General features: G+C 37.1%; 1 protein-coding gene across 11 annotated transcripts in view; it reads right to left on the reverse strand.

Annotated features, from left to right (window-relative positions):
* The window catches only part of SLC41A2 (solute carrier family 41 member 2), a 131,854-nt gene that overhangs the window by 99,460 nt on the left and 19,979 nt on the right, over positions 1 to 12,415 (reverse strand). For all 11 annotated transcript variants that reach the window (XM_059186732.1, XM_059186731.1, XM_059186729.1 and 8 more), the window contains one exon: positions 8,237 to 8,961. In XM_059186732.1, coding sequence (XP_059042715.1) covers positions 8,237 to 8,791 — 555 coding nt within the window. In that variant the 5' untranslated portion in view covers positions 8,792 to 8,961. The remainder of the gene's footprint in view (positions 1 to 8,236; positions 8,962 to 12,415) is intronic.

Raw genomic sequence — 12,415 nt, forward strand, 5'->3', positions numbered from 1 at the left:
AGTTAAGAGAACAGATATTGAGTTTGGACCAAGATCCAATCCTCAGCTCTGTCACCTGATGACAAAGTTGTTATTTTTGTTTTTTTTTAATTTTGTAAAGCAAAGACAATGGCACCTTTCCTACAGTTTTCTTGTAAGGATTAAAATAGATCATGTATGTAAAGAGCTTAGGGCAGTGCCTACAGCAAACTTTCAATAAATGGTGTCATGTTTCAACAAACATTTACTAAAAATCTACTCAACCTGATAGGGATGTAATGGTGAAAATTTTTTTTTTTAAGACTTACCAAAATAAACACAAAAAGAAATAGAAAAATTTGATTAGCTCTGTGACTTCTATAGAAACTCAAACTATAAATAAAAACATTCCCCCACAAAAACAAAAACAAAAACTGCATCCCTCCACAGAAAATGGTGGGACCAGATACCTTCATCAGGGAATTATACCAAATACTTAGGGAAGAAATAATGACAAAGTGAAATAAACCTTAACAAAGAATAGGAGGAAAAAAAATAAAGAAAACATTTTCAAATTCACTCATGAGACTAGTACTACCTTAATGAAAACTGCTAATGACATTATGAGTAGGAGGAGAATTATGGGCTAATCTTACATATGGATATAGATGCAAAAAATATCACCAAAATATTAGCAAAATTAATCAGAACTGTATAAAAAGAAAACAAATCATGAACAGGTTATACTTATCCCAGAAATATAAGATTGATTTAATTAATATAATTCAACATAGCAACAAAGGAAAGAAAATCATAGATGTTAACAATAAATAGAAAGTATTTGATAAAATTCCATTCATGATTTTTAACACAAAGCTTAGTAAATTAAAAAAAAGAAACATCCTTAATATCATAAAGAATATTAAAAATGTCAATAGCAAACCCCAGACTTCATGAAGAACTGTTGAAAGCTTTCTCTTAGAGATCTAGGACAAGGTAAGTCTGCTTTCATCAGTCCTATTTTAAATCTTTTTTAAAAAGATTTTATTTATTTGACAGAAAGAGACCACAAGTAGCCAGAGAGGCAGGCAGAAAGAGAGAGGGGAAGTAGGCTCCCCGTTGAGCAGAGAGCCAGATGCGGGGCTTGATTCCAGGACCCTGAGATTGTGACCCAAGCCGAAGGCAGAGGCTTAATTCACTGAGCCATCTAGGTGTCCTCATTAGTCCTATTTTATAGTGCTTTGGAGGTCCTAGCCAGTACAGAATGCCACAAAAATGAATAAATAAATAAATAATATGAGTTTTAGAAAGAAGTAAATACTGTTATTATTCACAGATAATATGGTTACGATGAAGTAATTCTAAAAGAATTTACATATCAATTATTATGTTAGTGAATTTAGCAAATTTGCTAGATACAGGGTCAACATACACACACACACACACACACACACACACACACACACAAAGTGAAATTTTAAAAGAACTGTACCATTTACAATAGCATAAAAAGTATCAAATAACTAAGAATAAGTCTAACAAAAAAATGTAAAAAACCTGTGCTCAGAAACTAGAAAACATCAGAGAAGGAAATCAAAGATAACCTAATAAATGGAGAGGGCTATTGCATGTACATGTGTCTGAAGAGTCAGCATTGTAAGGAGTATATTCTCCTCCTAATTATCTGTAGATTCAATGCAATCTGAATCACAATTACAACAACTTTCTTTTGCGGAAACTGACAAGCTTTTATACTAAAATATGCATGAAAGTACAAAGGAAAAAGAATAGCCAAAGTGCTTTGAGGAAGAACATGGAGAGAACATGCTCTACTCGATATTCAGATACTGTGGTACTCATGCCAAGCAACATAAATACACCAAAGGAGGAGAATAGAAAGCCCAGAAACACGTCTGCACATAAATGGGTACTTGATTTCTAACAAAGAGTTTGGTTATATAATAGTGCAGACACACCTGGAAATCCATGTGGAAAGAAACAAAACAAAACAATACACAATCCTACATCAAACTCTCTATAAAAAAGTATTCCAGGGAGAGGATTATCTAAATGTAAAAGGCAAAACAACAAAACTTTAAGAAGGTAATTTAAGAGAACATCTTAATTACCAGAAAAGTATGGAAAGGTTTCTTAAGCAGGAAGCAAAAAGTACAAACAATGGAAAAGTAGGAAAAGGCACTATTATCAAAATTAAGAATTCCTGCTGATTAAGACTCACTGAGAGAGGGAAAAGGTAAGCCACAGAGGAAAGATATTTTTAATACATATAACTAAAGAATTTGTATCCAGAATACACAAACAACTCTTACAAATCAGTAAGAAAAAAATCTAACAAGTAAGAAAATGAGCAAAAAAACCTTTACCAGTTAACGTCCAAATAAATGGTCAGTAAACATCATTAGTCATGAGGGAAATCCCCATTAAAACCAACACACATGCCAGAATTTCTCAACTTACAAAGACTGCTGATACCTTGTATAAATAAGAATACAGAGCAGTAAGACCTCTCAAACACAGCTGGTTAACCTGTAAATTGGTACAACTATTTGACATATACTAACTTTAAATACCTGTACATCCTAAGACCCAGAAATTCCATTTCTCCATGTATATACAACAAAGATACATGTATATACAACAAAGATACATGTACACGTGCACCCCAAATCTGGAAACACCAATGAGTTCTACGTCCAGAATACATTGTGATCTATTCATAATTGGATTAATATATAGAAATAAAAATAAATGGGGCGCCTGGGTGGCTCAGTGGGTTAGGCCGCTGCCTTTGGCTCGGGTCATGATCTCAGGGTCCTGGGATTGAGTCCCCCGTCGGGCTCTCTGCTTAGCAGGGAGCCTGCTTCCTCCTCTCTCTCTCTGCCTGCCTGTCTGCCTACTTGTGATCTTTCTCTGTCAAATAAATAAAATTTTTTTTAAAAAAATAAATAAATGGACTACAATTTCATAAAACTTACATAATGCTGAACAACAACAACAAAAAAAAAAACCAGACACAGGGGCGCCTGGGTGGGTCAGTGGATTAAAGCCTCTGCCTTCTGCTCAGGTCATGATCTCAGGGTCGTGGGATCAAGCCCTGCATCGGACTCTCTGCTCAGCAGGGAGCCTGCTTCCCTCTCTCTCTCTCTGTCTAGCTCTCTGCCTACTTGTGATCTCTGTCAAATAAATAAATAAATAATCATTTTTTAAAAAAAGACAGAATATAAAAAAAGAAGAATATATATTCTACGCTTCATTATATAAAGTTTTAGAAAAATTAAGTAAAATCAAACAATGGTTTAATGATTAACATTTATAAAGACAAAGTTAAAATCAGATTATTGATTACCACTGGTGATGGGGAATAAAGGGTAGCAATCACAAGGGAGCATAAAGACGACTAATGAAAACTGCTAAGATTCTGTTGCTTGACCTGATAGTTATTTGGTTATTTGTATCATGAAAATTCACTGAGCTGTACATTTTTGGTTTTTGTATTCTCTATGTGCTAATTTTCATAATTACAAGTTTTTAAAGCATATTTAAATGAAAATTTTCAAAACACGTTTTTGTCATTTTTAACACTAGGGTTTAATATTATAAATCAATTGTACATGTGTTACCTCAAATAGTATCAAGAAGTAAGTAACCATTACACCAGAGGAAGGTGTAACATCTTAAAGATGTTATTATCATTCTAGATTATATGTTGAGTGTTTCTTCAGAATAATTGGTATATTAAGAAAAAAAATGTCAACCAGAAATAGTTCATTCATTTTAACAGTTGTGATACTATTGTAATAACTTGAAACAATTATATTTCAAGTGAACAGGTAGATCTGGTCCTCTGTTGGTTTACAGTCCATTCAAAAATCCAATATACTTTCCATTCCCCTTATTCTGACCTCCTGTCTCCCTCTTATTAAGACCACCTGGAAAATAAAATCTCCTCATCTCAATATCTTTACATTAATTACATCTGCAAAGTTTCTATTTTCCCCAACATTTTTTTTTTTTACTGATGGATAATTAACATATAATTATATTAGTTACACATATAATTAGTTACACATATAATAACATATAATTATATTAGTTATATGATTCCACAATTCTATACATTACTCAGTGCTCATCAAGATAAGTGCACTCTTAACCCCCTTTACCTATTTAACCCAATCTCCCCACCCACCTTCTGTCTGGGAACCATCAGTTTGTTCTCTATATTTAAGAGTCTGTTGTCTCCTTTTTTTGTACATTTTGTTTCTTAAATTCAATATACAAGTGAAATCATATAGTATTTGTCTTGCTCTGACTTATATCACTTAGCATTATACCTTCTAGGTTCATCAGTGTTGTTGCAAATGGCAAAATCTCATTCTTTTTCATGGTTGAGTAAGATTCCACTATATATATATACACCATTTTTTCTTTAACCATTCACCCCTCGATGGACACTTGGGTTGTTTCCACATCTCGGCTATTGTAAATAGTAGTACAATAACCATAGGGGGGCATATAGCTTTTCAAATTAGTGTTTTTATTTTTCTTTAGGTAAATACCATAATGGAATTACTGGATCTTACAGTATTTGTATTTTTTAATTTTTCAAGGACTCACCATTACTGTTTTCCAAAATGGCTGCACCAATTTGCATTTCCACTGGTAGGGCACAAGTGTTCCTTTTACTCCACATCCTCACCAGTACTTGTTATTTCTCACAAGTACTTGTATTTAATTCCAGCCATACTGCCAGGCCTAAGGTGATATCTCACTGTGGTTTTGATTTGCATTTCCTTGGTGATTACTGATGTTGAACATGTTTTCATGTGTCTGTTGGCCATCTGTAGGTCTTCTTCAGAAAAATATTCAGGTCCAGTGCCCATTTTTAATTTAATTTAATTTAATTTAATTTAATTTAATTTAATGCTTTTGGTGTTGAGTTGTGTTCTTCATATAGTTTGGATATTAACCTCATACTGGACATCATTTGCAAATTATCTTCTCCCATTCAGTCGCCTTTTTGTTTTGTTGATGGTTTCCCTCACTGTGCAAAAGCTCTTTATTTGGTGTAGTCCCAATAGTTTAATTTTGCTTTTGTTTCCCTTGTCTGAGGAGACACATCTAGAAAAGTGTTTCTCGAGTCAATGTCAGAGAAGTTACTGCTTGTGCTCTCTTCTAGGAGTTCTATGATTTCAGGTCTCACCTTTAGGTTTTTGATCCATGTTGAGTTTATTTTTCAGTGCGGTGTGAGAAGGAGGCCCAGTTTCACTCTTCTGCATATAGCTGTCCAGTTTTCACAACACCTCTCACTGAAGAGACCATCTTTTCCCCACTGTATATTCTTCCCTCCTTTGTCACAGATTAATTGACCGTGTAAGCATGGGTTTGTTTCTGGGCTCTCTATTCTGTTCCAGTGATCTGTATGTCTATTTTTATGCCAGTACCATTCTTCTTCTTCTTCTTCTTTTCTTAAGTAAACCCTACTCCCAATGGGGGGCTTGAACTCATGACCCTGAGATCAAGAGTCACATGCTCTACTGACTGAACCAGCCAGGTGTCCCCTACTTTGATGACTACAGCTTTGTAGTATATCTTAAAATCTGGAATTGTGACACCTACAAGCTTTGTTCTTCTTTTTCAAGGTTGCTTTGACTATTCAGAGTCTTTGTGTTTCCATATAAACTTTAGTACTATTTGTTCTAGTTCTCTGAAAATGCTGCTGGAATTTTGATAAGGACTGCATTCTATCTGTAGATTGCTTTGGGGTATTACGGACACTTTAACAATACTGGTTCTTCTAATCCCTAAGCACGGGGTATCTTTCCATTTGTTTGTGTCATCTTCTATTTCTTTCACCAGCGTTCTATAGTTTTCAGAGTACAGGTCTTTCGCTTCCTTGGTTGTTTAATAATAGGTACTTCATTATTTTTGGTACAATTGTAAATGGGATTGTTTTCTTAATTCTGCTTTCTGCTATTATTAGCATACAGAAATACAACAGATTGTTATTAATTCTGTATCCTGTGACTTTACTGATTTCATTTATCAACTAGTAGTAGACTTTTTTTTTTTTTTAAAGATTGTATTTATTTATTTGACAGACAAAGAACACAAGTAGGCAGAGAGGCAGGCAGAGAGAGGAGGAAGCAGGCTCCCTGCTGAGCAGAAAGCCCAATGCGGGGCTTGATCCCAGGACCCTGGGATCATGACCTGAGCCAAAGGCAGAGGCTTAACCCGCTGAGCCACCCAGGCGCCCCTAGTAGTAGACTTTACTGATTTCATTTATCAATATTTCATTTGGTGGAGTCTTAAGGGTTTTCTATATATAGTATCATGTCTCCTGCAAGTAGTGAATGTCTTACTTCTTCCTTACCAATTTGGATGCTCTTTCTTTCTTTTTTTCTTGTCTGATTGCTGTAAAAATTCAATATACATCTTAAGATGATTTTTTATTTATTTATTTATTTATTTTTTTTTTTTTTTAAAGATTTTATTTATTTGTCAGAGAGAGAGAGGGAGAGAGAGCGAGCACAGGCATGCAGAATGGCAGGCAGAGGCAGAGGGAGAAGCAGGCTCCCTGCCGAGCAAGGAGCCCGATAAGATGATTTTTTAAACATCCTTTCTCTAACTAATGGTAGAAAAATTGTTTCTATTTATGTATGTTTTCCATTTAGATAAAGATGTTATATCAAGAAGTTTTTTGGTGTCACAAATGATGAGATCTCTTTCAGGGAGCAAGCAATGAAAGACAAAGGCAATAAATGTTATCTAACACTTTCCCAAAGCCAATCTTTCTCTGACTGATGAATGAAAACTTGTAGTAACAGAATGCCACACTTTAACAACTTACTACTTTAGAAAGATAATTATATAATGGGTAATTCTATTAACCATACCACAGTAAGAATTCCTACAAATCAATAAGTAGCATATACATTTTTAAAATGGACAGTAGATACAGAAAAGCATTTCATATAAGAAATAGTCACAGAAGAACTAAGAATGGCCACCAGACATATGAAAACATGCTAAACTAATAATAATAACTGAAGAATATTGATTAAAATATGGAAACATTTCCCTATCAATTACCAACGATGAAAATGATCAAGAATATTCAACACTCATAAGGACATGGAAAAAAAAGTACTTCTACATTGATGGTAGGAGTATAAATACTTTTGCAATCTTTTTGAAAATTAATCTAATGCTATCTATAAAATTTTATTATTTTTTTATTTTTTAAGATTTTATTTATTTATTTGACAGAGAGACAGTGAGAGAGGGAACACAAGCAGGGGGAGTGGAAGAGGGAGAAGCAGGCTTACTGCTGAGCAGGGAGTATGATGTGGGGCTCGATCCCAGGACCCTGGAATCATGACCTGAGCTGAAGGCAGACGCTTAATGACGGAGCCACCCAGGTCTCCCCATATCTACAAAATTTTAAACACCTACACCTACCCTAACCCCCAGTAATCCCATTTTTAAAATCTATCCTATGAAAATATTAGTGTACGTGCATAACGATACATTTACAAGGGTATTCATTACAGCCTTAGCATGGGAGAGTGAATAAGTAAATTTTAGTATGTCCACACAATGGAATATGAAGTTCTCACTTTATAACACAGAACATCCTTGCTATTGGTTTGGAAAGATGTCTAGGCATATTATTAAGCAATGAAAATAAGGTACAGAAAAATATATACAGCATTTCATTTTTTTCTGAAAAAGAAACCCTGCACATAGGTATGTATGTAGGCAGAGAAAAATGTCTACAAGTAAACACAACAAACTTTTTTTTTTTTTTAAACACAACAAACGCTTAATGATGATAACCTCTGGAGGGGGAGAGAGTTTGATGTGAAGAGGAGAACGAGGAAAGATTTTTTTTTAATCTTTTATTTAATACTCTGCACTGTTTGAATTTATTTTAATGTGTTTTTATTTTAAAAATAAAGAAGTGCTTAAATGTAACATTTACTGGGTTTTGCACTGTACCCATTTGGGGATTACTTTATCATTGTAATCCTTTATGTAGAGTCACCTGACAGTCAGAATGAGGCTATTCTCTTAGAACCTCTAAAGGAAAACAAACAAAAAAACACCCAGAAACAGCAGATTCTCTGCTCTGGTCAGCATCCCTTCATTTCACTAAGGGATAAATTCCATCTAAAGGAAATGTCTGAGATTAGTAACCTATGCAAAGCGCTGCCCACAACAAAAGCACTGAAGATAAACAAAGAGACAAACCCACCTGGACTATATCCAAAACCATGCCGGCTGACACTGTTCCAAAGCCAGCTAGCAGAAATGGTACCAGTATTTGCAGCGCCATGACACCACTGGATTCCTTGGGTGATTTCTGGTTTGCCTCTACAATGGCATCTTCATCCCCATCACTAGATGCATCTTCATTCTGCAACATGGCAGCAGCTTCTGCAGTGCCCCTTCCATCACAGTAATTGTAGTCGGCATAGTCCTCATACTTGGGGCTACAGCTTGCAGGTGTGTGCCCATTATTGCCATGAAAAGGCTGCTCTGAGAAACTGTGGAACTCCATGTGCTGCTCAGATCGATTGCTAAAAGTCTGTGCTGCTGTTGATAATCCATCTTGCCAAACGCCATTTGCTTTCTTATGCCTATCTTCCTGGGTTTTCTGATAAATTACTGGAACCATACTCAACAACAAGTTTAAAAACTTATCAGATTGAATTGTATTTAAGCGTAAAGTCCAGTCTACTAAACCTCCTCCACTACTTGGACCACTACTTGTGTTATTAGTAATAGATCTTCCTTTGCTATTAGTCATATTGTCATCGCAAAAGACCCTGTACTCCTGAGATCTCAAGCTTTATGAACCATTGTAGGTAAATCAGAACCAAACAAATGCTGGTTTAAATTAAGATGTTGACTTCATTTTGTAGGAAATAATGTTTCTACTAATAAAAGGTGTTTAGAAGTTCCACAGAGGGACTGGATCTGAAAAGAAGAAAATAAAATAATTTTTAAAAATCAGATTAGCGATCTTGATACTTAAGATTGTCATATAAAACACATGTTCTTTTTTTTTTTTTTTTTTTTTTTTTTAAAGATTTTATTTATTTATTTGACAGAGAGAAATCACAAGTAGATGGAGAGGCAGGCAGAGAGAGAGAGAGGGAAGCAGGCTCCCTGCTGAGCAGAGAGCCCGATGCGGGACTCGATCCCAGGACCCTGAGATCATGACCTGAGCCGAAGGCAGCGGCTTAACCCACTGAGCCACCCAGGCGCCCTAAAACACATGTTCTTAAACCAACCCGAAGGTGATGACACTATACTTTGTGGGCTCAAACACATAACTGTTTGGAGCCACACAGCTATTCTGTAAACAGAAACATAATACAGAGAAATCGTGCTCAGTCTTTATTTAAAGTGTCTTTCATTGTTGCACACTTTACCTAATTGATTCCTATGTAAAACCATCAAGTCGCTGAAGTTTTACAGTGGACAAATTTATTAAATAAAGTGATGGCTTCTGGGGCACCTCGGTGGCTCAGTGGTCAAATGACTGACTTTGCGGTTTAGGCTCAGGTCATGATTTCATGGGTGGAAAGATCAAGCCCTTGTAGGGACTCTGCGCTCAGCACAGAGCTGGCTTGAAGCTTCTTGCCCTCTGCCCCCCACCCAGCCAGAAGCATGCTGACTTTCAAGTATTTTAAATGATGGCTTCTATTACTGTAGAGAGGTCTCAGAATCAAACTGTTACAACTCTTCACATATGTCAGTACATAATAAGAGATAAAGTATATGGCATTATATTTTAAATATTAAACGGTTACTTTATTTACGACTTAATGTAATATGTATTTTATCAAAATGTTATTTTTATTAAAATATGAGACAATGACAGGATGTGCTATAAAAATACTTGGTAAATATTCTGAATACTCATCAGGGCATTTATTTCACATATGAAAGTAGGTTGGAGTCATATTTGCACAATTCATTATAATTGATTGAGGAATACAATCTCTGTTATCTACCAAATAACCAAAATGAAAAGAGATTACAGATATTCACTAAATGCTCTACTTTGCAAGCCAACCAAAAGAAAGCTTATAATGCACTTACTACTTAACGCTCTTCTCAAAGTCTGCTCTGACCTTCAATCCTAGAGTATGCCCCTGAGTGGCTGGCCAGTGACCACATTCTCTCTAAAGACTTGAAACTAAGAGACACAGACACACACTGTAGCTAGTTCGATAGCGATGGACACTGAGGCTGGAGGTCATACACCATGCACCCAGGTAGAGAGCCTGAATATTTGGACAGCTGCTGCCATAGACACAGAGGCTTTCAAAGATGTCTACTGCAGTGGGTCTAAAGATCTCAGGTCAGGAACACCTAGGCCTGCCTTGTATGTCCAAGAGCATCCGAGATCACGAAATTGGCACTTATTTGATAATGGGTACATGATCCCACCACCCAACTGCACTGCCCACCCACCCAGCGAGACTAAGAGTTAATTGCTGTCAGTATTGCTGCTTTTGATGAAAATTATTATATCCTTCAGTGTTTATTGCCAGTTCCTTAGACTGTCCATCCCCACTCCTTGGATAGGAAGATCAACAGCAAGGAAGGGCAAACAGAGCTATGTAGCAGGTGCTAATAAGGCCTGTCTCATCCACTTCATCATTTACTCACTTTCCTTCCTTCCCTCTTGTGATTGTGGAGAAGTCTTGGAATTCCTACCGGGAAATATCTTAAAATAGATTCTAGGACCCCAGACCTACGGACTTGGAATATCTGTACATCTTTCTTTTTAAATTTCCCAAGCAAATTATGGTGCAGACTTCTTGTGAACTTGCCCTGAGAATCCAATGAGTAGATGAAGGACCAGCTGCCCTTTCCTGCCACTTGCGGGGTGATCGGTATACAGAAAACAGTGGTGTTTGAAGAAAATCAGATGAATGGAAATGTCCAGAGTAAAGCCGAGGAGAAACCAAGTAGTCCCAGGAAGACAGAGATGACCAGAACAGCTGCCTGAGAACCTCCCATGGGTGGAGAGGCTCAGCTGTACTTCTGGAACTAATGAGATTCCCAGAATCCTTAGATGACTAGATTGAGAGGGTTCTGTTCTTCAACCAATAGTGTCTTTTTTTTTAAGATTTTTTTTTTAAATCTATTTGAGAGAGACAGAGACAGAGGTAGTGAGAGAGAACACAAGCAGGGAAGAGAAGGAGAAGCAGGCTCTCTGCCAAGCAGGGAGCCAGCCGTGGGGCTTGATTCCAGGACTCTGGGACCCCATGACCTGAGCCAAAGGTAGATGCTTAACGGGCGGAGCCACTCAGCCTCCCCTCCCCATTTGTGTCTTTTTTAAGGGCAAGCATTTCACGGCCTCAGGGAGATCTTTAATGAAATGAAATATAAAACAAGCCTCAAAGGGACTGAACTTTAAGATAAGTTTATACTACGGAAGGGCCTGTGATGGATACAGGCAGTTTCTTCCTCCTTTTGAAGTAGAATTATACAGTTGATCAAAACGGAAATGCAGAGAGCTGGGGAAACGTGACCAACTAACACTAGAGAGAAAAATGAAGGGGAGGGAAGGGGCATAAAAAGGAGGAATTTCCCAAGACAAGTCATCGCTGTTAGAATATTTACAGGGCATGGCTAGGCACATAGTCAACACAGAGTGGGCCAAGCAGGATCCAGATGCAAAGATACGTCCAGCTCATACTTCCGCTCCTAGTATCCTCACGTCAGCATAAGTAATTCGGAAATGGAAGATGGATACTCAACCAGGGCCTCTGTGCAGAGAGACCATGAAGGGGGCTGAAATCCAGTCCTAGGCTCCATTCATGGGGATGCCTTTTTCTGGGAGGCAGTATCCTACCCACCAGACCACACAATGACAAGTGGCTCAAGCAGGACCCAAGTCCTTCCTGTTTTCTTACTATTTCCTGAGTGACTACGAGATGCTGGAGTTACAACAAATTAACAAAAGTCACCACTCCTGCTTCTAATGGATTTTAACTTGTAGTGGGGAGGACAAACCACCAGGTGAGCAAACAAATGAGATAATTTGTGGAATCTGTGATAAGGGCTATAAAGGAAACAGCTGATTTAATGAAGAGTGAGTAAGTTACAAGGTTAGAGTGGAAGGCCTCTGGAAAAGTTTTCTCACTTCTCTTCGAAGTGACATCATCCTGAAGCTACCATTTTATTTTCCAGCTCAAAAAGTCCCCTCTACCACCACCACCACCACCATCACTACCACTTGAAGTGAAACCCATCCACATTAAAAGAGGATCCACAGAAAGAGAGAATCAAAGCCAGGAGATGAGAGAGTCTCGTAACAATTAGAACCTCTATTTCATTTATGTAAAGCTCATTCCGGCCCTGTTGTTCCCAATTATTTGGACCAATAACTCTACAGTGAGAAAGCTAGTCT

This window comes from Mustela lutreola, chromosome 8 (genome assembly GCF_030435805.1).
Source record: "Mustela lutreola isolate mMusLut2 chromosome 8, mMusLut2.pri, whole genome shotgun sequence".
Lineage (NCBI taxonomy): Eukaryota > Metazoa > Chordata > Mammalia > Carnivora > Mustelidae > Mustela > Mustela lutreola.